Source organism: Megalobrama amblycephala, linkage group LG6 (genome assembly GCF_018812025.1).
Source record: "Megalobrama amblycephala isolate DHTTF-2021 linkage group LG6, ASM1881202v1, whole genome shotgun sequence".
Taxonomy (NCBI): Eukaryota; Metazoa; Chordata; class Actinopteri; order Cypriniformes; family Xenocyprididae; genus Megalobrama; species Megalobrama amblycephala.
The window spans coordinates 14,410,151-14,437,679 of NC_063049.1; the positions used below are offsets into that span (position 1 = coordinate 14,410,151).

Consider the following 27,529-nt stretch of genomic DNA (forward strand, 5'->3'; position numbering starts at 1 on the left):
ATGATGGATGATGATGTAGAAATCGCTGTTGTTGGCATTGGATGCCATTTTCCTGGAGGTAATTGTTAATAATTTACAGTGTTTCATTATTTTGTTTGTTGTTTATGTTATGATTTTGGCATAAATTGTATTTAGATTGTATGTTCTCATTCATTTTAGGTGAGGGACTAGAAAACTTCTGGCGAGTCCTCCTTCATGGAGAGAACTGTGCAGTTCAGATACCAAACGACAGGTTTAATCTCTCTCAGTGGTACGATCCAGATGAGAAGAAGGCAGGAAAGACACACACAGCAAAGGCAGCACTTATTGATGGGTAAGACTTCAATTAATTTGCCTTCATAAAAAGAACTTATGATGTTTGTCGTTCAAAAACGGTCAACATTTTATAATACATGAGTTTTTAATCGATCTGCCTCAGACCCTCTAAAATGTGACTTTAAAAGTGTATAAATTACTTATTTTTTATAAAATGACAGTCCAACAGTGACACCAGCAGTTACAAACAAAGTTAGAGTGTCTTGCCTCCCTTGAGCCCATTGAGTTTTAATTATTCCCCCTTGAGCAGGGTTCCTCAAATCCGTGCCTGCAGAGTTGAGGTCAAACTCTGATCAAACTCACCTACCTGTAATTTTCTAGTAACTCTAAAGACTTTGATTAGCTTGCTCAGATGTCTTTGATTAGAATTGGAGCTGAACTCTGCAAAGCAATGGCCTTCCAATGTCAGATTTGAGGAACCCTGCTGTAAAGTGTGCTGTGAGTTTGGTGGGGGGTAATTGAGATAGAATGAGGGAAATGTCAATGAGAAGAGGCAATGCCTCCATCGTGCTATAACTGACCTATTACACTGCTCACGCGATTGTGCGCTTTCCACATCCGTACCTCAGACTGAAAAAATTAATGAAGAGTTCATTTGCAAAAACCGATAAAAAATATATTTTTTAAAAAATGACCTGCAGTGCATTATTCTCCACATATAGCACGTTCTGGACCATAAATCCGTTTTGTCAGAAAAGCAGGTATTGTCCGCTGTCAAGGCATTGCAAGTTCACGCTTTACAGCAGAAACCGACAAGCTCCCTTGTTGTTTGTTAACTGATGCAAAAACTTGAGAAAATGAGATTCAGGCAATTGATGACGTTGAAGAAAAATTATTTATTCATTGCAATTAAATTTAGCCTCACACGCAAACTTTAATCGATAATGAAAATATTTAATAAAACCAAAAGGTAAAATAACAATCAGAAAGAAGTAATTAACAGTTAATAATAAAATTTAGAGTATTGTAAAATCCAGAGTATTGTATCTAATAGATGAAGATCAGAATATACAGAAAGAAAGAACAATAATTAAGACATTTGCAGATAGGAGAGATGAAGCAGAAGATCAAGGGAGAGCAAAGGAAAGAGCAAAAGAGAAAAAAGCTAAACAATCAATGACTCGATGGAACAATGGAAATTTACTCAAACCTTGTTTTCGTTGATCAGAAAAGGTCAGATGAATTTACCCATTATGTCATAGACTGGTCAAATGTAAAAATAGATGAAAATAGAAATAGGGCATTTCCCTTAAGGGGATTTTGCAAATCTTACATTATTACATGTCAGCTGAAATAATAACAGACATATTTTGCACAATTGTGTCAACATGACCTGTCACATTGGAACACTTGAAGAACAATTAAATATAACATGCATACATACTCTTAAAGGTACCTTAGAATTAAATATTGAATTTATATTGGCATAGTTGAATAACAAGAGATCAGTACATGGAAAAGACATACACTGAGTTTCAAACTCCATTGTTTCCTCCTTCTTATATAAATCTCATTTGTTTAAAAGACCTCCGAAGAACAGGCGAATCTCAACATAACACCGACTGTTACGTAACAGTCGGGGTGTACACCCCCAATATTTGCATATGCCGGTCCATGTTCAAGCCATTAGACAAGGGCAGAACGTCTGGATCTGTGCACAGCTGAATCATCAGACTAGGTAAGCAAGAACAATAGCGAAAAATGGCAGATGGAGCAATAATAACTGACATGATCCATGATAGCATGATATTTTTAGTGATATTTGTGAATTGTCTTTCTAAATGTTTCGTTAGCATGTTGCTAATGTACTGTTAAATGTAGTTAAAGTTACCATTGTTTCTTACTGTATTCACGGAGAAAAGAGAGCCGTCGCTATTTTCATTTTTAAACACATGCAGTCTGTATAATGCATAAACACAACTTCATTCTTTATCAATCTCTCCAACAGTGTGTAATGTTAGCTTTAGCCACACAGCATAGCCTCAAACTCATTCAGAATCAAATGTAATACATCCGAATAAATACTATACTTACATGAGCCGATGTATGCAAGCAGCATGCATGACGAACATCTTGTAAAGATCCATTTTGAGGGTCATATTAGCTGTGTAAACTTTGTTTATGCTGTTCAAGGCAAGCGCGAGCTCCGGGGGAGGGGGAGCACGAGAATTAAAGGGGCAGCAACCTATATATCGGTGCATAGTTAATGATGCCCCAAAATAGGCAGTTAAAAAAATGAATTAAAAAAAATCTATGGGGTATTTTGAGCTGAAACTTCACAGACACATTCAGGGGACACCTTAGACTTATATTACATCTTTTAAAAAGAAGTTCTAGGGCACCTTTAAAGATACCAGAAGAATAACCATAAGGGTACAATAACAAGTAAATACTTGAAAATATGATGAGAATTAATATATAAAGTAGGAGTACATAAATATATGAAATCAAAAGTAAAATTGATAAATCATAAGCCATAAATGATTAACATAAATATGAATAAAATGCATGAATATGAATATTGACCATTTTGGATCCACCAGTACAGAAACCAATAAGTCCGTTTTAGCGAATCAGCGTGCAGCATTCAGGTCAGGTGACAAGGCTTCTAGTCACTTCAAAAAGACATGCTAGTCGAGGGAAGCTTCGTCAAAGTGGACTAAAAGTGATCGAGGATTTATTATTTCAACTCCTGCAAGTCCTTGTACACCATACACGTCTTACATGCTGAACCCTTGGTTGTCCTTTTGTGTGTGTGTGTGTGTGGGGGGATGTGTGTAATTGTCTACCTATCTAACAGGGGACCATGGTGTCGTTACACATTCACCAATAGGGGACCACCGAGCAAAGAGGGGACATTTTTCAGTTCCCCTGTTGGTCATAGGGGTGTAACGATACGCTCAGGTCACGATACGGTACGTATCTCGATACGGAGTTCACGATACGATACGTATCACGATATTTTGAACAAAATGAAACTGAAATTCAAACAAGATTTATTCAAAAAACATGAACAAATTTCAATAATTTTCCTTGTTGTACATACAAGATCACATTTCAAGGTTTAATAAAAACCTTCTGTATTCAAATTAACAGTTGAATAGGGCTGTCTGTCACTGAAAAAAAATGTTAAATTTAACATGAACTTAGAATTATGAATGGGGCCGTTCACATATCGCGTCTAAAAACACGTGGAAGGCGCGGCCACAGCGCTTATTCTTCTTTCCAAAGCGCTTGCGCTCCCGTGGTGTCGGTCGTTGCTATGCAACCATGAACTGAGCTCTCCAAGAGGATCAGGATGTTTCTGCAAAGGATAAATGATTTCTAGCCCTTGCATTAGTTTCACTACGAGATATATTGATGGAGATAAGATAACCATGAAACCACCATGTACAGCTATGATCAGCTGTTCGGCTGAGCATTTGATGTTTTGTTACGGAAAGGCCATAGCTGATCGGTTGATTCTTGTCACACGACCTGCGGTGCGCTTGAGGCATTCTGAAAAGTTGAGAATTGCATGCGCGTCGCGACCGCGTTGATCCCATTATGAGCGCGCCTGCCACGCGGCTACATTTGAAAAAAATAACTGACTTGCACGCGGAAAACACGCAATATGTGAACGGCCCCACAGAACTTCTTAAAGCAAAGCATCGCAAGCGTCTTTTGCTTTTCTGTGAGCACAGCTGTTGCTGTGGCACTGCGGTGAAAGAAAGCCATGACTTTTCTCACACAACCATGCAAGAGACTGACATGAGAAAGGTTTAAACCTGCTTGCAAGATTCAATGTGTGCCCGAAACACTTACTTAACTAGAGAGCTGATTGAGACACACCATTTATATGCGGTGACAACCGGCTTCTCTCACTGCCACCTTGCAGAGTAGGTCACGTCGACAGCTCAACCAATAAGATTAAACTGCCGTCATATCGTAAAACTATCGCCATCATTCTACGATGCATATCGTAACATGTTTGCATCGCGAAATATCGTACTACGATAAATCGTTACACCCCTAGTTGGTCATGCTTTAAATCATGTTAAAATCAAGTAAAAAACACTCTGGTGAAGCACCCCTGTAGGCTGGAGCAGGAACTGTAATGGCCCATTAGATGAGTGTGAACAATGTGTGCTATTGTTTGAATGGCTTGCTGTCCCAGACAAAAGTTCTGAGACTGTAGAGCTGCTGTTTAACAGTCTGCTTACTAAAGGAACCTTTTAGTAACTACTAGGCCAATTATAGAATTTTTAAAAATGTATCTTCATTATTATTTCACTCTAATTCTAAATTAACAAAATATTCAAATGTTGTTGTTTTTTTTTTTTTTTTATATACCAGAAATTATATATGCATCATTCTACATCTGGATAATATTTGACCAATTTAGCAGCTAACACATATGCAAACTGGGAGCTTGTGAAAGAAAAAAAAAAGCCTAAAACTTACTAGTTTCAAACTTTGCATTGCATTAATATTATTTTTTTAATTGAAATTTTAAAACGGTAAGTATTTCAAAATATATATTCAACCATTATAAAATTAAATAAAAATGGCATCAATAGAGGGAAAAAACAAAGCAACCGAACAGGTGTCACACTTCAAAATTTTATATCGACTTGCTGCACTGAAAATGTTCAGCTGGCTTTATCAAATTATGCAAACTGAATGTCTATTCACACAGGCACTTTAGTTGAACCAACTTAAGATTTTCAATGAAAAAAATTAACATAAAACTAAGTTTTGATCCAAATTAAAGGCAAGGATATAAAGGTTGTAAAGGCAACCAAACAGGTGTTGCACTTTACTATCTAACAGGGGACCAGTGTCCTTTTGTGTAGTGAAATCACTATAACTTGCACATGCTCTTGCTTCTGAACTTTACCATGTACACTTCAACTTGTGTGGAATTTGGCATGGAATGATGAATAAAAAAATGGTAACATAAAATGGTAAATTAACTTATTTTGTTCAAGTCAAAAATATTATTTAACATCAATAAACATACCATGGTCATTAAAGTAACGTACATACATCAGTATATACCAACAAATCCAGCAAAAATAGCTCTTTAAGGTAACAATTGCAGGTCATCACTTTACATTATAAATAGTCATTCTGTGAAACAAATTGACTAATTGTTAGTGTCCCCTGTTAGATGGTAAAGTGTGACACCTGTTTGATTGCTTTGTCATTTCTTGCCATCACAAACACACTTTAAAGATTCTGGAGGTCAGATCTCAATTTTTGTTGACTTGCTGCATTGCTGCAAAATTGTTAGTTGGCTCAATTATCTTTTAGTTTTAGTTGAACTTTAAAATTGAAATTTAAGTTGAGCCAACTGTTCAATATTTAGATGCAACAAACAACATAAAACTTTGAGTTTTGATCTTCAAACAGCAGGCTTTATGTATTGTCTGGTTTTATGACAATTTACATATTCATATCACTGAGGAATGATTATTATATATGACTACATTATTATTGATGTTCAGCTACATCTAATTGTTTTGATAGTATTTTGATAGATCATTTTTTAGATTCTGAAAATATTTCAAAAATATATTACTGTTTAATGTAGCAAATTGATGTCTTATTATGTTCGGTTTTGAAATTAAGTTGAACAGTTTTGAATAGAGCATGAAATGTGCTTGTACGTATAGACAGGCCCTAAAATTAATACTTGCCAAGTGCCAAATGTGAGTAAAAATTGGTGTTACAAAGCATGAACGCGAACAAACATAAACGACGATTGTCAGAGTGGGCGGGCCAGCGCTGCATCGTCAAGAAAGTTTAAGCCTTGACAATTTAAATATTCAAGTGCAAGAAGGCACAAAAGGAAGCTCATTTTGTGTGCTGTGGACCATGTAACAAATTGCAGAGAATTCTGAAAACAGAAAACAGCAAAAAATATTGTATAATACCTGTCAATAGTGTTTTTAAGTCTGTGTTTTATGAGTTACAAAGTGTGTTTATTAGGTGAAATCTTTGCTAGTGTTCTGGAAGAATGACTTAATTTGAGAAATGAATGATGTGTTTTGGTAGTTTTAGTGCATTTTGAATGTGAAATTAACTGCTGTGAGGTTAAAAGTTGGTTTGGTGAACTGGGTGAATAAGACACTACAAATTCTGTAGTGTTACAGTGCTGCACAAATGGCAGCAAGGTTTCTTTATGAAATAGCAGACACAATACCAAATCAACTTCAAGGTTTGGATGCAGTGAGAAATTCACAAAACTAAAAACTTAATGAGTCAAACTCTTTTTGTTTAAGAGACATTTAAAACTGTAGTCTAAAAATGTAATGATTTGACTAAACTCAACTCAGCTTTGTTTATATAGCACCAATAAAAACAACAATTGTTGACCAGGGTGCTGTACAGTAGGGGTGTGACGAGACAGGTATCTCACGAGACGAGACGAGACTCGAGATTGAGTTCACGAGACGAGACAAGATTTTTGCACACTATTTTTAAGAAATCCTCAATGGTGAAATACATGACTAGAAAAAAATTCTGCAGGTGTATTTGAAATGTTTTAACTAATCATCTTGTAATGAATGTCATTTCAGTTCTACTTTCTGAGTATGAATTATCATATGCAGTAAAAGACAACAATACTCAAGCACTGTAAAAGGTTTTGCCACAAACTCAACTGACTGGCTTCTCTTATGTATGATTTCAGTCTCTTCAGACCTTACTGTACATGATTTATGAGCTTCTAAAACTTTTGACCTCCTAACTGAACTCCTTTCCACAAACTGATCATAGAAATAAAACAGTATAAATGAAAATGTTAACACTTTACAATAAGGTCTAATTTATTAACATTAATGTATTAACCAACATCAACTAACAATGAGCAATATATTTGCTACAGTAATTATTAATCTTTGTTTATGTTAGTTAATAAAAAATAGTCATTCATTGTTAGTTCATGATAGTGCACAGTGCATTAACTAATGTTAACAAATGAAACCTTACTGTTTGTGCTTAACAAGATTAAGAGAAAACTGTTATTCATTTTTATGGTAACACTTTACAATAAGTGCAACCATAATCGCACTCTCTCAATATTCAAAGTGCAAGTAAGACCAAATTTTTCTTTGATACAGAGCTAAGAGATGGTTACAAATACACTGCCCAGCCTAAAATAGCTTTCATATTGAGAGGTATTTGCATTCAACAGGGAGCCGCTTTCAAAATGCGGGGTATTGAAATCGTGTTTGAATGCGTGCTCGCGTTTACTTTCATTTTCAGCGATCCCGTGTACTCTGTAGATATGGAGCGGCGGCGACATTATCCAACTGGATTAAATTTTTTTTTTATTTAAATGCAAAGCAAAACGACAGGAGAGGCGTAATGTAAAGGTAGTGGTGGCATATTCTTTCCTAATCATCCTAACTACTCTGTCATGGCAATATCACAAGACTACTTTTCGCCTCGATGAGAAATCTCGTCACATTTTAGTCCCGCGAGATCTCGTGACATGAGATCTCGTCACACCCCTATTGTACAGTATAACAAACTAACACCGTGTACACCATAAATTACAGCACAAAACAAACCAGACACAGGACACATCAAAGACAATTAAAAGGCAGAGAAAAAAGATGGGTTTTAAGTTTTGTTTTAAACTCATGTAGTGTAGAGGTAGTTCTAATAAAAACAGGTAAACTATTCCAGAGTTTTGGAACAGCAACAGCAAAGGCTCGGTCTCCTCTTGATTTCAGTCTAACCTGAGGAATATTTAACTGTCTCTGGTTGGAAGACCTAAGAGACCTTCCAGGATTATGAACAGATAGTAAATCAGTAATATATACCGGAGCTAGACCGTTCAGAGCTTTAAAAACCAGCAACAAAACTTTAAAATCAATTCTGTAACGAATTGGGAGCCAATGCAAAGATATCAGTACCTCGGTAATATGCTCTCGTTTGCGCACACCAGTAAGGAGCCTAGCAGCAGCATTTTGTACCATTTGGAGACGGTTAAGAGATGCTTGGTTAATACCCATATAAAAGGAATTACAATAATCAAGCCTTGTTGAAATAAAAGCATGGATGACCCTTTCAAAGTCCTTAAAATAAAGAAGTGGTTTTACTTTAGCTAAGACTCATTATTATCCTAGATATTCTAAAAGGTAATTTCATGTGTATTTAGGATTGTTTGGATTGAGTTTGCTGCACAACCCCCACTGTCCATTTACATTTCAATACAGGAAAGCTTGAAAGGCCAGTTTATCACAGGTGAGGTTAACGAGTTTACAAACAAGCTCACTAACTATAAACAATGTCTAAGAACCTGTGGAACTTCTCAAATAAACTAGAGAAGATGATGGGATTTACCCAAATTAAATAAAAACACAGTTTTTTTTTTTTCCCACTGCTAGGACTCATTTCTCAATATTTAGAACTGGGTGAAGAGTTTTGAAAAATTACCTTATCAACTTTCAGCTTCACAATAGTTAATTTCACATTCAAAATGCACTAAAACTACTAAAATACTTCATGTCTCAAATCAAGTCATTCTTCACAATACTGAAAAAAGGTTTATCCCAACAAACACACTTTGTCACTCATTAAAAAAAAAAAAAAACAGAAGCATTACACAATGTTTTCTTTTGTAAAATCTTTACAAAACAAGAATGTCACTGTTTACTGTTTATAATTTTCTGCAGTTTATGGCCCCGTCCGCACGGAGACGTGTTTTTGTGAATATGCACAAATTTTGAATCGGAAAGGCATTTCGTTCACACGGATCCGGTGTTTTGGAAGGTGGAACCGCTATTTTTTGAAACCGGGTCCCAGAGTGGATAAATCTGAAAAAGCCGTCTTTGCCTTTTCATGTGGACAGCCTATCTGTATATTTTGTGAAACAATGATGTCATCACCCCACGTGTCGACCCTAGTCGGACACCGCTAACAGCACAAAACAGCTACAACAACAAAAATAGCAGAGTCTAGACGCTTGTGTTTGTGCTGCAGAAGCTACTGAGCAAAAATAAAGCATTATTTCTAAGCTTGACTATAGTTTGTATACAGCGCGCAAGGTTTATGCACATGCTCCAAGTCTTATTCGCTGCTTTAAGTGAATCTCTGTGGCAGAATTACAGCGCCACATACTGCTCTGGCATGTATACTACATAGCTTTGAGTCGTTTCAGTGGTTTCGTGTGGACGCAGAAATTTCTTGAGTTGAGGAAATAAAAAAGATTGGATAAGGTAAGCTCCGGCTTCGTGTGGACGTAGCCTATGTTACAAATAACTTTTTGTCATGTAACATACAATTCATTTCTCACTTAGGCCCAATCCCAATTCTATTTTATACTCCTTCGGCCTACCCCTTCGCCCTTCCCCTGACCCCTTGAAACAGTGTGGCAAGGTGTAGGGGTGAAAATATTCCCCTAAAAATTGGGACATCACTACTACATATTACACACATCATCATTATCAAGTTTCTTTTATTAGTGTCTTGTAACATTTAACCAGTATGAACTGCAATGAAGTGCGCATATCAACAGAAATCAGGCGCAAGCACATTTAACAGATTACTCACTCGTATGAGCCTTCAAGTTTCCCAAGACTGGTGAAGCCGCTTTTCCATTGGGCCAAGATGTTTGTTCAACCATTGCATTTTGTGCCGAGCCGTCCGGTATGGACGTGGTTTCGTTTTCTACTATGGTGCTGCAATAACGGAGCTCTTTGCAATGTAATACAAACGAGTCAGTTGTTGCCTTGGTTATGCAAGAGTTTACAGATGATACGAGATGCAAATAGTGACTGCGGTATGAAGGATGACCAGATATTTCTTTTAACTGTATCACTCATTTGTGTTCACATCATCAGCCAGGTAACACACAAGTGATCGATCCTGAGTGGAAATATCACTACCATGATCACTACACGCATTCTAGCAGCACTGTAGTCGGTGTATGCAGGGAAATTTCTCATACCCCTTCGTTCTTATGAAGAATGACATAATTTGAGATATGAATTAAGGTTTTTTTTTTTTTTTTTTTTTTTGTGGTAGTTTTATTGCATTTTGAATGTGAAATTAACTGCTGTGAAGCTGAAAGTAATTTTTCAAAACTCTTAACTCAGTTCTCCTAAATATTGAGAAATGCATCCTAGTAGTTGTAAAACTGTATTTTAATTTAATTAGGGTAAATCCCGCCATCTTCTCTAGTTTATTTGAGAAGTTCCACATTTTGTTAGACATTGGTAACAGTATTGGTAGTTAGTAAGCTCTTTTGGCCTGTACCTCACCTGTGATAAACTGGCCTTTCAAGCTTTCCTGTATTGAAATGTAAATTGACAGTGGGGGTTGTGCAGCAAACTCAGTATTAAATACACATGAAATTACCTATATCAGAATATCAAGGATAATAATGAGTTGTGGTCAAATCATTCAATCTTTAGACCACAGATTTAACCCTTTCACACGTAAGTTTAAAATACTGTCTGAACCCCCAGCGTGAGTTTAAGGCGACCATTATTTAGAAAGTATCACTTTATTGTTTCCATGGTGATGCATCATTGCTTGTCACGTAAACACACCACAGCACTGTATGACTGATGATCTGCTTTTATTAAATTTTTCCTTTTTTATTCAAAATTTATAACGATCGCGTTAGTTGAGCTGCATGCGCAATGGGTGCCGCCATTTCAGTTTGTGCCGCACAAAGAATCGGATCTGTTCGATTCAAGTGGATGGATTCTCATGTTGTAAATCCATCCACTTCTCCCGAAATACATGAAAGTGAGTCCGTGAACTGGGGAAGAATAGAGTAAGCTTTAAAGTTACTTACACAATGATATGAATTAAACGTGTCATCTAAGTTTAATAGAAAGGGTTGTTATTTCTGCTTCTATAGACAGCATTGTGTATTTTACAAACTCTAAATATATTGTTTTATTAGTATTGTGTATTGTGTATTTAAATGTCTGAAACCTAAAATAAACATTATTTGGTTGAAAACACTGCATATATGTGATATGTGAAAAGCGCTGTGCGCATCCGTCTCTGGTTTAGCTCCAGCCAAAGCGCGCAAGCATATTTGAATTTGGCAGTTGATCACGTGATACGCTGAATGTTCTAATCACACCGGTGTGATCGTACGCTCCAGGGACCAGCCAAGAATGATCACACTGTTGAGATTGTACGCGTCAAAGGATTAAATTATCTCTTAAACAAAAAGAGTTTGTTTGACTCATTAAGTTTTTAGTTTTGTCTCTGTGACTTTCTCACTGCATATTATCATTCTGTCTTCTGTCCCTCAGGATGATGGTGCGAACGACCCTAGAGAGGCAGTGTTTGTGTAAATGTGTTTACACACTAGGACACATTTTGAAAATTCACTTTTTCAAAATTATTTTTTGAAAAAGTAACAGTTATTATTCAGACTGAAATTTGCAAAATTTCTACAGTAGTACTATAGTGAAATATATTCCAAATCTAAAAAATGAAATACTATCAAAACAATTAGATGTAGCTGAACACCTACATAAGTGTTAGTCTTTTGTTTTCATCATCTATACAAAAACGAAAACTTAGAAATGATTTTGTACACTAATGTAAACATGAACAATGTGACATAAAATGCAGTGAATTCTGAACAGCAAAAAACAGCAGAAAATATTGTATAATGCTGCCTGTTAGTGTTTTTTTTTTTTTTTTGACAGTTTGTTGGGTCAAACCTTTGCTAGTGTTCAGGAAGAATGACTTGATTTGAGACATGATTGAAGTGTTTTGGTGGTTTTAGTGCACTGTGAATGTGAAATTAACTGCTGTGAAGCTGAAAGTTAGTTTGTAGAACTGAGTGAAGAGTTTTGAAAAAGTGACAAGTATTGAAAAATATTGTTAAAAAAAACTATATTGAGTCACAGACACTTATCCATTCTAATTTAATTCTAATATAATACTTCTAATCTTGTCGGTTAATGGATAATGACCGGGTAACAAGCATCACCTGTCAGTCAAGGGGAAAAAATGCAAAATGAACATCTATATATATTTCAATTGAGTCAAGATAAAATTTTGAGATCTGACCTCCAAAATCTTTACAGTGTGTTTGTGATGGTAAGAAACGGCAAAGCAACCAAACAGGTGTCACACTTTACCATCTAACAGGGGTCTCTAACAGAGCCACTATTTGTTGTAGTGATTTCACTACACAAAACGACACTGGTCCCCTGTTAGATGGTAAAGTTTGACACCTGTTTGGTTGCCTTTATATTTAGCAATATTTCATATCTCTAAATGTAATGGCAATGTTCATAACACCACTAAAACACCAGACTTTGTCATTAAAATAAAAACTGAAAATGATATAACCATACTTGGCCTTCACATATCACTTTCACTCTCTCTTTATGTTACACCATAATTTGTTTGCTTACATTTATAAAATTACCATGCATTTCCATTTTACACTAATGAACAAAAATTATCCAATAGTATGACTGAATTTACATTTATATAATCCCAATCGGAATATCAACAGCAGGTAAATAAATAAAAAATAAATAAATAAAAAAAAACTTTGTGGGGTTCGCTATCCAGAAAGTTTTTAAAAACACGGGTGTAAGAATGCAGGATGCCTGTGGAGTTTAAATATTGAGTTGAAAATTTTGTTTGTGGTGACAAAAGTACATGAGTGTGAAGTTTGTACTATTTTGTTTCATTTTGCTTGGAAAAAGCTGGCCTAGAAAAACAAATTAGCTAAATCATCTAATCACGCAAAAACATCTGAATCTGTTTTAATTCTTCAAACAAAATGAAATATTTAACAGTCGATAAACTTTTATGTCAAAAATACTTCGACATGTAAATTATTTAATTCCTTCATTGTCTATGCTTTAATGCTAGCCAAATGTCTAGAAATTAGAATAATCTTAATCTTAACTCAGATTTAAGTCTGAATTGTTGTTGTGCAACCTCTTTGTTAATGGGTTTAGAATGTTTGAGCAGTGTATGATGAATTGTGATTGTTGACAATCTAAACATGTGAACTGTTGAGGAACGTCCCTTTCAGCTCTATAGAAACGAATGTTGATCTTCTAGCCGGGACTCGAATTTCAAATAATCTAAAGAACATCTGCACATTGTTGCACTGCCCACACGGCTATTGTGTTACCACTGCATTATTTAATGTAGCCTATTAGAAAGCTATGCTATCACTCCTAATTCTCCCATGCACGTGTAGCCTATATAATTCACATTTCTATATATTTTTTTTATTTTATTACAAGGAGAAAATAATACAAATTAAGAATTAATTTTTGAAATATGGGGTATTATGGGGTACTAGGCTACTGCATTATAAAGCATACTCAATGATAAAAAAAACAGCAATTTTGGCTTTTGGCTATTGATTACTATGATATATTTATGTGGATGATTTTTTTTTAACCTTATTGATAGTATGTTTCTGCTACTTGTGAAAACGAGCCGTGATGCGTCTACTCCATAACGTGAAAATCTATAGTTATAGCACCACTTAGCCGTCAAGAGCAGAAATTTATGGTACCCGCGGCTGCAAAAAAAAAACGCATTCTGGTTGTACCATCTATAGTTTAGCTTTAGTACAAATAAAATTTTTATTTAAACTTTATATTAACAGCATCAATCACTATTTGTACTTTGAAGAAACAAGATGCTATTTATACTTGAAAACAGTACCAACCACTATTTAGGGTCCGTTCACACTTGGCATGTTTGGTTCGATTAAAACGAACACTGGTCCGCTTCCAAGCGAACTCTGGTGTGGTTCGAATGATATATGAACGCAACACGGACGAAAGACATGTAAACAAACCAAAAACAGGAAGATGAGACCCTAAAAAGGACAGAATCCTCACGCATATCGTTTTTTTCTCGTCATAGTTGTGAGTTTGCCCATCACAGGTATCAGACGCGCATCTCCACGCAGTAGATCGTTTTTGTGTGACAGATGGATTCCCGCCGCTGTTTTGACTCCTTCACACATTTTATAAGCTCTTCATGAGTTCCCAGCTGGCCAAAATACTATCACATGCAGGCTAAGCACACACAACAAGCGCATTTACTTCAGTACACAGCATTGTTTGGGAGGTTCGGTAAGTTCCATCTCAAAATAGGCAATATGTCATAAAATCCGACCAATCAGGTTGTGAATGTATCCCTATGCCTTTAGGTGTGGTGTCTTTTGTTTCAGTGATAAAATTGTCAATCTGAACGCTAACTGGACCAGGACTAAATGTTTTTCTTTTTTGGTATGGACCAAATGAACAAAACGAACCAAACTACAAGTGTGAACGCACTTGTATAACCCCATTAGTTTACAATCTAATGCACATTCCTTACTTTTAAATTCGAACAATTCTTTTTGTTGCTCGAATGTTAAAACGCAATTCTCCACATCACTCTTCGGTTGGGGATAAATTGTCCACATCAGATTGCGTATCTAAAGTTAAGACCAACCTTTCCACTAATTTTTCTTTAACAGCTTTACGAATTTGTTGTAGGTTAGCAGTTTAAGGCAAAGCCAATTCAATATTAAAATGTTCACTAGCTTTACGCAATTGATCTTTTGTGAGACCTTCAAGTTTTTCCTCTGTAGGCACCGCTAAAAAAAAACTCCAACTTATCCATTATAAAAAAATTTCGATTTCAACAAAAAGAGTTAGAAGTTAATTAAAACGATCAAATCACCCTATTTTCTTTTTGGTTCATGGGATAGTGGCAGAGGTTGCAAAGTACAAGATAAAGCATTTTTTCCCTTATTATTATTATTAGAAAAAGAGTAGGCTTACATAGATTTCAGAAAGTTACCCCGTAAAATTAACTAAACAAACTCAAACCCTAACCTCTTCGATGTGCCCACATGCAGCTCAACTGCCACCACAAGCAGTCTACCCACATCCGACACATCCAACACAAAAAAATAAAATAAAAAACAGCGTTAATCGCTTTTTAACTAACATGGGGCTAACTTGGCTCTTACAAAGTACTCCGAGACGAGCCCCCACGTTACATACTACCTGGCTCATGGCAGTGTAACAAAACGGGGAGGCCACGCTCAACTCAAGTTAACTCAAAAATATATTTATTTAAAGAAGGAATACATAATAAACTAACAAACAAAATAACAATAACACAAAAGACTGGTGCTGGAGAGAGGTCAAGCCCAAATGAAAACAGGAACCCAAGCACAGATCCAACGCCCTCTGGAAAGACAGATCCTTTTATCAGTCCACTCATTGTAGGCAACCTGTTACACCTGCCGCTTGACTCCACCCTGCAAAACACAAAAAACGAACCCAGACACAACAGAACCTAGGACGCCACCTAAAGGCCAACAGCTTCCGTTTAGGGAACAGGTGTTACCCTAATCCAGAGGTGGGCAAACATTTTAGACCAGAGGGCCACATCAAGTTTTGCAAACCAAGTGAAGGGCCGCATACTGAATCCTTGATAAAATAACTTTTATTTACACTGGAGGTATGCATGGAAAATATATTATCTGATAGAAACATTTGTCACATTAAACAACAATTCTTATTTAATTTCTATTACTGATTAAAATTTACAACAGATATAATCTCATGTAACTGCTATGTACATATTAATAATCATAAAATTATGTCTGATTAAAACTGAGCGAGAACCTTAGTCTTTGTCTTTCCAAATCATGGTAATGAAAGTGTTAATGTGAACAATGAGCCTGGTCCCCACTCCTTGCAAGGGTGTCAAAGTCTGGAGTGATCTTTGATGATGAGATCCTCAGGATAGCTGACAGGTGGCTATTTGTTAAATTTGATCTGCGCTGTGATTTGTTGTAGTTCATGACTGAGTAGGTTTGTTCACACACATATGTGGATCCAAATAAAACAAGCATTCTTTGTGCAAGCTTTTTTATGTTTGGGAATTTTTTTTCATCCAGTGAGGTAACTGGTTAACTGGTGATGTCTGCAACTTCTCCTTCAAAGTACTGTCACACTGGATGTCAAGGAGTTCCAGTTGTGTGTCTGGTGGTGCTTTTTCACTGTCAAAAGATAGGGGGCATGAAACAAGTTCAAGTTCAGTCTCAATTTTTGCAAAATCTGCGAAGCATCGGGAAAATTCTGCATGCAGGTCGATCAAAGTGCTGCTGTACCTCTCAATGCAAGACTGAAGCCGTGTTACTGGTGTGCTTAGTCCGGCCAGTGTAGGAAAATGAGCAAAATCTCGGCTGGATATCTGTCTGGAGAAAAATACAAGTTTGGCCATGAACGCTTTTACGTTGCTGTACAGTTCGTGCATAAAAACGTCCTTTCCCTGAAGTCTCAAATTGAGATTGCTCAGATGCCTCAGTGTGTCCACACAGTCTGTGTCTTGTAAGTCGCCAGTTTTACCAACCGCATCGAGGAAGATTGCTATCTCTCCTTTTGTTTCCCAGACACGGTGAAACACATTGCAGAGACTTAGCCAGCGCACATTTGAATGGTACAAGAGGTCATGGTGCTCTGCCTCCATTTCGTTAAGGAGCTGAATAAACTGCCGATGGTTAAGCGCTCTTGTCCGTATAGTTGACAAGCTTCACAACCACTTTGACAACTTTTTCTAGCTTCAGCACACTTTTACACAAGGCTTCCTGATGTATAATACAGTGAAGAAATATCAGTTCTTCCAAGTTCGGGCTTTCGACTTTTACTTTGTCTTCTAACCTTTTTAGCAGTCCAGTGTTTTTGCTGGTTAGATTTGGCGATCCATCTGTTGTGACGCTTGTCAGCTTTGTCCACGGCAGGTTATTTTTTTCCAAGCAGACGGACACACTGTCATACAAATCCACGCCCTTGGTCATTCCCATCATTGCTTCCATCCCAAGGAGTTCCTCTGTTATTTCGAAATTTTCGTTTATTCTTCTGACAAAACTCAAAAGTTGAGCAGTGTCTCTGATGTCAGTACTTTCATCAAGTGCGACAGAAAAAAGACTGAAGCCGTCTGCTTTTTGGCAATCACTTCTACGCGCCTGGTAATTGTTCTCCGCGATAAGCTAATTTTCTCAAACTGACTTTTAGAACCAGGACAAAGTATGTCAGCAGTCTCCACCATACAGTCTTTCACAAATTCCCCATCCGAGAAAGGCTTGCTGTGCTTTGCAATTTTATGTGCCAGTACATAACTAGCTTTCGTTACAGATTCTTGAATAGAGCACTGTTTTGTAAATGTATTTTGCTGGGCTTTTAAGTTTGTGGCGAGTTTTAAAGCTTTGTTCGCCTTTCCTGCAGATGACAGGTTGGCTGCATAATTCGAATGCTTGCTTGAAAAATGATGACCGATGTTGTAGTCTTTAAAATCTGCAATACTTTCTTGGCATATTAGACATACCGCCTTCTGTCCGATACTGGTAAAGAAGTATTTTGCTGTCCATTCTTCGTTGAACACTTGACATTCGGAGTCCACTTTTCTTTTTTTCGCCACACTCATTTTCATTCATTAACGTCCGAGTTATTACCGAGTGCATTCTAATTCTACAGTAGCTAGGCCCTAACTCTAACTGTACTGCATGCTATACTGCCATATATTGGCGTTCACTTGTATTGCATCAAATTAGAAATTCTGAACCAAAACTGTTACTCAAGTGTAATATTTTAAAAACTCCCTCGCGGGCCAGATGAAAGTGTTTGGCGGGCCGTAGTTTGCCCCCCTCTGCCCTAATCCGTAACTATATATTTGTTTGTAGTTTATTTAAAATATAGTTAACAATATAATCCAAATCCAAATAAGTCAATGAGTTTCAATGTTGTTTGGAGACCACTGACTTCAAAGTATCATCTTTAATGTTCCACTGAAGAAAATATGTCACACAGGTTTGGAATAACATCATGTGAGGTTGAGTAATGATGGAATTGTCCTTTTTGGATGAACTATCCCTTTAGTATCTGAACTCCAAAAGAAATAACCCCATCATTTACCTTTTATTTTGTGTAGCTTCAATGAGTTTGACCACAAGTTCTTCGGCATCACTAATGCTGAAACAATCAACATGGACCCTCAGCACAAACTTTTGTTGCAGTGCACCTACAGGGCCCTAGAGGATGCTGGGATGCCAATGGAAAAGGCCAGTGGAACACGAACAGGAGTATTTTTGGGTAACATATAAGCATAATATAAGATAAATAAGAAAGTAACTTTTGGTGTCTTTTAATCCCAGTGAATAAGTATATGCACTACCTGCATGGGAAGTACCTTCAGAGCAACCTCAGGTTAAGATTCATTGCTAAATAGCACATTAATTTTCGTAGTAATTCCCCGGTTCAAAAGAAGGATCTAACTTGTCCTGACCTCAGTATGTGCAATTGTGCTTTAATTTCTTTGTTATAACACACATAGCACATTAGGTGGCTACAGTTAAGGGCTGATAACTAAAATGTTGCATGTCAGAGCACTGCAAGTATTGTTCTCTTGAGCAAAGCACTTAACTTCAGGTTGCACTGTAATTAGGTATACAGTAAGTGGCTATGGATAAAAACATATCTCCAGCTAACATGTTTTTTGTTTTGTCTAACTTTGCTTTTTTTTTTCAGGCCTAATGAACAAAGACTTTGAGCTGGCAAAAGTGAGAATTAATCCAAAACACATAGACCACACCAATGGCACTGGTTCCGCTATGAGTATAGCTGCCAATCGCATCTCATACGTATTCAACTTCACTGGCCCCTCACTGTCCATTGACTGTGCCTGCTCCTCATCCCTCGTTGCCCTTCACTTAGCTTGTCAAGCCATAAAACAAGGTAGTCTTCAAAAATATGTTTGTAAGCTGTGTAGATCAACTTATTTGCACATTTTAAGAAGACTGTCCATATACTGTATACTGTATGTGTACTAATTTATAGTACTGTGCAAGACATTAGATGCTTTATGTTTCATAAATGTTTTGTTTTAGTGTGCCATTACATCAATGTGTGACATCAATTATAGAGTTTCAAACATTCCTTTTGCAATTACTGTAATATTGAAAAGTAGTCTTACTGCAGATTGTCTGACCAACACAGAGACAGAAGCAATTGAGACTAAAGCCTAAATTCATAGCAGAACTGTGGCAACATCTTCAAGATGCATGGAACCTATCTGTAAACTATATTATAATAATTGAGTGTAGGTGTATCTGGGAAATACATTCTGTGAAAAATCATCTTACAGTACACTTATTTTTCTCCAATTCATTTGAGACTATCTAGCTGAATGGTGATGAAGCAAGACAAGCTATAGCTCCTTGTTCCTAAATTTTATTAAATTAATTCAATTATTAGCCATTAGGCTTCTCCCATCACCCTAAGTTTTGTGGTTATCTGTATTCCACTCAACAGGAGACTGTGATATGGCCTTGTGTGCCGGTGTGTCCTGTATATTGGAGCCAACCCTTTTTGTGACTCTCTCCAAGGCAAAAATGATCTCCTCTGATGGAACAAGTAAACCTTTCAGCAGCAAAGCAGACGGATATGGCAGAGGTGAAGGATGCGGGGTCGTTCTATTAAAGCCTCTGAAAAAAGTAAATAAAAAGATTGTGTCATATAAATTATGACGATGTACCTAATCATAAACTACTGGAAGAAACACCCATATGTTGTCTGTATTTTGACAGGCTTTTGAAGACCATGATCATATTTGGGGTATTGTCAGCAAAACTGCAGTCAATCAAGATGGCCACACCACTAGTCCAATCACCAAACCATCCATGGTACAGCAGGAGGAGCTGCTTAGAAAAATCTACTCAACAGAAACTGACCTGACTAGTATCCAGTACATTGAGGCTCATGGGACAGGGACTCCAACTGGAGATCCAATAGAAGCAGGTAGCATCTCAAAAGTCATTGCCAAAGCAAGACCTCAAAAATCAGGGCCACTCATCATTGGATCTGTTAAAAGCAATATTGGACACACAGAATCTGCCGCAGGTGTTGCAGGGCTCATAAAGGTTCTATTGATGATGCACCATGAAACCATTGTGCCATCATTGTTCTACTCTGTGGAAAACTCCAGCATAGACATTGTATCTCTCAATATGAAAATCCCCACCAGAACAGAAAAATGGATCAGTGACTGCAGCGCAGGGAGGTCTGCAGGAATCAATAACTTTGGGTTTGGTGGAACAAATGCACATGCAATTGTCAGACAATATGTGCAGTCAAAAAAGCCAAAAGCTCAGCTAATAAACAAATCCCATCAGTTCTTTGTGGTCTCTGCAGCCTCCGAAAAATCCATGAAAAATATTATTGCAGATACAGCAGAACAGATCAGTGCAGGGAAAATATCAGATCTACAGTCTTTACTGTACACATCCTCATGTAGAAGAAGTCACTTGAAACATAAATACAGGAAAGTATTTCAAACATCATCATTGGCAGATCTGCAAGAGAAACTAACTGTTGCTGTGGAGAAAAAGCTTGTACCGTCAAAGACAGACTCCAAGCTAGTTTTTGTGTTTTGTGGCAATGGTGTTACATATCAGGGTATGTGCAAGCAGCTCTTAAAACAAGAGCCAGTTTTCAGAGAGGAAATTAGAAAGATTGAAACACTGTTGCAAATCTATAGAAGTTTGAATCTGATAGAGATGCTGGAGAGTGAATCTGAGAAAAGTACAGAGCTGTCTGATCCAAAGATTGTCCAGCCTCTTTTGTTTGCTATTCAGGTTGCTGTTGTCAAACTTCTGAAACACCGGGGCATCAGCCCTGATGCTGTTTTGGGGCACTCTATTGGAGAAGTCGCTGCAGCTCATTGTTCTGGTTTGCTGTCACTTGAAGATGCAGTGAAAGTCATCCACTATCGAAGTTCTTTGCAAAGCACTGTGACAGGAGGGAAGATGCTAGTAGTCAGTAATATGGCTGTTTCTGAAGTCTTGAAAATTCTTCCATCTTATTCAGAAAGGGTTTGTCTGGCTGCTTATAACAGCCCTCAGTCATGCACTCTCTCAGGAGATGCAGAAGACATTGACAGATTCCAAAAAAATTTGAGCAATTCAGCCAGTGGAAAAGATTTGTTCCTTCGCATTTTAGATGTTCCTGCAGCATACCACAGTCACAAGATGGATCCCATTTTATCCAAAGTTAAACAGAGTATAGGCTCATTGCAGGCACATAATTTGGAGGCAGAACTGTTCTCAACAGTGACAGGTGTTAGTTTGTGCTCCTCAGATTTTACTACTGGTGAATATTGGGCAAAGAATATCAGAGAACCAGTGGAATTTGAACAAGCTGTAAAGTCTGCAGTTAAAAACAAAAGGAGTGTGGTATTTGTTGAAATTAGTCCAAGAAGATCTTTGCAGAGGTACATCACTGAGACTTTGGGAAATGACATTACTGTGATTCCCTCAGTGCAGCCTGATAAAGACCAGGAGACAATGCTTGCAGCTGTTTCCAAACTGTTTGAGCTTGGGGTCAAAGTGGACTGGGAAACATTCTTCAAAGGTTTTGAGACTGAACCAATTCCCTACCCACGATACCAGTTTGATGATGTGAAGAGAGATGTCTTTGCTTCAAATTTGCAGTTGATCAGTCCCACTGGCAGCCATCCAGTAGTTACACAAATTGGTACAGACAGTTCAGTGTTCAGCTGTGATTTATCCTCCGATTCAATGGCCTTCCTGCAGGACCACAAGCACAGTGGGGTTGCCATCATTCCTGGGGCATTTTATGCAGAGTTGGGATTAGCAACTTCCATGGCATATGCAAAACCTAAGGTTCCACTCAGTTCTCTGCAGCTCAGCATAACGTTTCAGAGTCCATTAGTTTTTAACCAGAATACCCCAGACATAAATGTACAGCTGGATCATTCAGACAATTTGGCCGTTAACGTATTTAAGTTCAAAATACAGTCTACTTCTGCAGTCTATGCATTTGGCACAGTAGAAGCAAAACCAGGTAGAAGACCTGAAGAACAGTTCATTTCATTAGACTGTATTTCTAAAAGATGCACATTCCACATGACTACTGAAGAACTCTACAAACTTCTAAGTCAAGCAGGATTTGAGTATGGGTCTGTCTTCAGAAATAATGCAGATGTTTATTGTGGAAAAGAATTTAGAGAGGCTATATCTGTTGTGAAGGTCAGAAAAGAATTACTGCCTCAATTACATGACTATCACCTTCACCCTGTGGTCTTGGATTATGTCATGCAACTTGTTCTTGCAACTATAGGAGGTGTATCAACAAGGCCCCAATATCCTGTGCAAATAGGAAGCCTGACTGTATTTGAATCATTGCAAGAGGAGATGGTTGTATATCTGAGAGCAGTACATGTAGGAGAAGATGATTTTGACATTTGTGGCTGCTTAGCCAACAAACAGGGTAGGGTGTTAGTTGAACTGAAGCATGTGAAGATTAGAATGCTAGGAAGTCGTTTCCAAGTAGTCAAGGAGTACTTTTTCCACAACGATTTCAGTAGCATCTCTGAAATTGACACATTTGATACACAGATAAAGGCACTGGTCTTTTCTGACCAGGTAGGAATATCTAAAGCTCTGCAACAGTACTTGGACCCAACATCTAGGTATGTGTCTTCTTCAAGTTGTAACATACTGTTAGAAGATGGAGTTGAACTTCTTTTGTCAAAACTGAAAATTTCAAGTGTAAAGAAAAACTTTCAGGAAATTTTGTTCATGTGGGGTGATGCAGACCTAACCTCTCTCGAATCAGAGAAGATCTTGGACAGTATGGCGGGGTGTTGTGAGATTTTCCGAAAGCTTGTCAGATATCTCAATGCACTTCATTTCTCAGGTGATATCAGAGTAATAACCTATAGGTCGTCTGAGAGCATAGTGGACCACATAAACCCTGGGTTTGTTCTGTCAGGAATGATAAGAGCATGTGCAGCTGAATTGTCAGAACTTTCCTTCCAGCTGATTGACATGGGCTCTGCCACTTTTGAAGACATCAAAGCTTTGGTTCAGGTCCTCAGATCATACCCCTGTAACAAATATCCAGAGCTAGTAGTGAAGGAGGGCAAAATTCTCAAACCTGAAATCACCCACACATCTTTGCCAACCATGGTAATCTCTTCAAGAAATGCACACATTTTGGATGAAGAAGTCTTCATCTTGCAGACATCTGACCCATATATAATGACAAATGTGTCAGCAACTCAAATGGATAATTCCATTGAACTGATTCAAGGAAAAAATATTGAGCTTCGCCTCAGTAATATCTGTGTTCATTCATCAGATTACTTTCCAGTCAGCATTTCTGGCATGAAATATTTTCAGACGTTGTATTGGAACAAACACACAACTGAAAACCATAAGCTCTTAGCCCTTGACTTCAGTGGCACTGTCACAGCTGTGGGTAAAGATGTCAGCAAATTTAAAGTTGGTGATCACGTTGTGTCTTGTTACCCTGTGGCTGCCACCACTAAAGTAGTTCTCCCAGCAGCTGTTTGCTGCAAAGCAAAAAGGCTTTCATTCTTGAATGACATGCCTTGTGTCTCTTATATGGTACTGGCTTGGGAGATCTTGCATGAGGCGTTACCCAAAGCTAAACAGCAATGGAAATTGGGCATTTTCTCAGCTGTTCCGGACTCAGCTTTGATGAATGTCTTAATTGCTATTGCAAACAGATCAGGTTGGAATGTCAGAGTGAGCACTCAGACTGATCAGCTGTCTTGTGATTTTAGTGAGGTTGTGGGGGCTGTTCTTCTACCTCCTTATAATGTAAAAACTGCTGAAATTGCTAGCAGTATTAGAGGCATCAAAGATATTGTTCTTGTCTATGACAACCAGACACAATTTCCATTCAATACTACAACATTCCGAGGTACAAATGACGAAGTCCACTTCCATGTCCTCCTCATGTCCCAAATAATGCAAAAGGGGTCTCTGCAAATGAAAATGCCACATGTCTACCGTTGGCTGAAATCCATGCATTTGGACAAAAAGTCCTTGTCTTTGGATGCAACAGCTGTTCAAAGAGTGAAATCTCAAGACACTGATCTTCTGTCTGTAAAAGAATCTGAATCATACTTCAGAACCCAGATCCTACCCATTATCATCCTGAACATTGAAGACAAGAACCAGCTGTCTGACATTCCAGTGATGCCTAAACACAGTCTATTCAAGAAAAATTCTGTCTATATTGTCACAGGTGGTCTGACAGGGTTGGGGTTTGAGACAGTAAAGTTCATTGCTCAGAGAGGAGGAGGAAACATTGTCATTCTGTCTAGGAGTAATCCAAACACTCAGATCCAACAAGAGATAAGTCAGTTCAGTAGTCATTGGGATTCTGTCATTAAGTGTCTGCCGTGTGATGTTTCTGTATCTGAGCAAGTGGACCAGACAATTGTTAATATTGGAAAACTGTTTCCATCCAGTCCAATCAAAGGGGTATTTCACAGTGCAGTTGTCCTGCATGATGGGCTGATTGAACGTCTTGACAAATCTCTTTATGAGAAAGTTATGAGGCCAAAAGTAAATGGAGTGATTAACCTTCACCGTGCTACCATACAATGCAATCTGGATTACTTTGTGTGCTATTCCTCCATCTCTGCCTTCATTGGCAATGCCTCACAAACTAATTATGCTGCAGCTAATACATTCATGGACACTTTCTGTCACTACCGCAGAAATATTGGGCTTTCTGGACAGTCCATTAATTGGGGGGCTTTGAATCTTGGCCTTCTGCTGAACAAAGGCCATTTCCAAAGATTTCTGGAGGCAAAGGGAATCATGCTTTTGGAGATTCCAGAAATCCATGAAAGTCTTGAGCATTGCCTCTTGATCAACAAACCTCAACAGGTTGTATGCAAATTCAATTTTAAAAACAGCTGGAATAACATTCTTAGTCAGAATAAATCGCTACAAGCACGTTTGTTCAAAATAGTAGATGAAGCTTTTAGTAAAGCTGGACTGAATTTATCTAGACCTGAACAAACCAAGAAATCATCCTCACCACGTGATTATCTGTGTCTCATGATTAGTGAAACGACTGGTATTGAGATGGCTGAGCTGAATGATGATGTTCATCTTTTCAATTTAGGCATTGACTCAATGTTAGCCATGACTCTGCAGAATCTTATCTTCAATGATAGAGGTGTGACTGTCCCTCTAGTGACTCTGATGGATCCAAATAGCACACTGGCATCTCTCATTAGAATCCTGGAGGAGAATTGTATAGATGAATATCAGAGTAAAGATGAGAGCAAATCCACATACTTATGATTTGTAATTTGTATTTCTTTAAAGCAGTCTTGTAGCCTCAAAACAAGGACTTTCTTAGAAATTCATGACATTTTGATGTGAAATTGGGATATAATTATGACGCTTTTCCACTGCGTGGTACAGCTCGGCTCAGTTCGGTTTCATCACAGCTCGACTCGGCTCGCTTTACTTTCAGTTTTCTTTTCCACTGCAGTTTAGTACCGCTTCAAAGTGGGTGGGATTATAGACTGATATAGTTGCGGCACCTTTGCTGGCGTAGAACCGTTCCTTGGCTACTAACAAATCTGACATCTACTGACCACAATATAGCCATTTCTTTTTTCAAGTTGGGTGTGACGGTCTTTTGAAGCAAGTCATTTTAAAAAAGTCATTGGTAGTGATGATTCTTTGACCAGTGATCTGCAGTGTTTACCGAGGTAGTTTAAGTGAGCCATACTGAACCATCCCATGCAGTGGAAAAGCACCACAAAGTGAGCCGTACTGAGACGTACCGAACTGGGCAGCGTTTCCCAAAAGCATCGTAAGCTTAAATTGATTGAAACCAATGGAGCTATGATCAACTTATGCTTATGATGCTTATGGGAAACGCTACCCTGTACCATGCAGTGGAAAAGCACCATTAGTAATATAGTACTTAATTAAACAATGCAATTAATTCAAGTTCATCTAGCTTAATAAGGGCTAATATTGGCAGATATTCCAATATGACTAAATTTCATTAAATTTCCCTCCAGTCTATTGAAATATTGACCAGCGAGGCAACTAATCTATCTCCAACTACTCTGTGTTAACACCACATATCAATAACACAGCAAATTGAGGTTCTGCAGACTGTGGACTTGACATTGTTTATCATTGTTTTTATTTAGATTTTGTTCTTGAGACCACAGTAGGGTTAAACACACATTCAGCACTTCACTTTAGTTTGTAAAGTGCTTTCTGTATCAATTTGAATGTATTTCAAACCAGAGTTGTATGAGTGGCACATACTGACATGCTGCTGATGATTGAGATGGTTATGATTATTTTGTTTTATTATTATTATTATTTTGTCTAGCTAAAGAGATCATGAAAAACCTATTTTTTAATTTGGGTCAGAGGTAACCACATGAAATGAAATCCTTGAAAGTACAAAATACATTTTAATTATAAATGTTAATAATACAATTGTTTTGATCGATTCATTAGTCATTTCACAATACATTATAGTTTATATGCTGAATGATGTTTTAAATGCTGTCTACAATGACAACTGTAAAGATATGTTAATGGATTACTAAGTGCTTATACTTTGTATAAAAAGACTTATAAACTCTGAAGTAAATACTAGTATCATGCTTTTTTACAAAGCACATGTTGAATCAATAGCGCAAAATGAGATGTCAACCCAGATAGCACACGTACGTCTGCAAGACGTCTGTTAAAGATCACTTCATCTGGAAAGCATCTGCTGTTTACAAACATCTAATAGACGTCTTTAAGATGTCAGTTTTACATACATTCTAAATCATAAACATCTTAAAGACGTCTTCTAAACGTCTATTTGACATCTGACAGGATACGTCCTATAGACGTATTCCAGATGAGCAAACACCCTAAATAATACGTCTTCCAGACGTAAACACGCACATCAAATAGACGTCTCCGAGATGTACGTGTGCTATCAGGGAATATGATATGATCATTTATCAGTAAAACTACAATGAAAGGAGCAACTGAGTAATAAACAGTGAAGTACAACTGTGATTGGGAATCGGATGTAACTGTAATAGTATATGAAGCGTGAGTATATATGCACCAACCTTGTTATCCAAGGTAAATGTTTGAGAAATAAAGAAATGTAATTTAGAAAGTCATCACTCTCTCTCTCTTTTTTTTTTTTTTTTTTACATTTTCATTAAATTAATGATTTTTGTTTATTACACAGCTCTTTATATACCTAGATCTGATTAGCCATTGCATTCTGATTTCAGATATTTTACACAATGATGCTAAACTATAATTGTCTGCAACTGATTTCTGTCACGTTTTCTTCGTGATCTGTTGTCACGGTTA

General features: G+C 37.4%; 1 protein-coding gene across 1 annotated transcript; it reads left to right on the forward strand.

The window, feature by feature from the left end:
• Window positions 1-27,140, forward strand: LOC125269615 (highly reducing polyketide synthase PKS6-like). Its single transcript, XM_048192545.1, has 6 exons — window positions 1-58; window positions 160-313; window positions 18,259-18,419; window positions 18,855-19,061; window positions 19,638-19,819; window positions 19,913-27,140. The coding sequence occupies exons 1-6, from the start codon at window positions 1-3 to the stop codon at window positions 25,472-25,474; spliced, it is 6,324 nt and encodes a 2,107-aa protein (XP_048048502.1). The 3' UTR covers window positions 25,475-27,140.
• The last annotated feature ends 389 nt before the right edge of the window (window positions 27,141-27,529 follow it).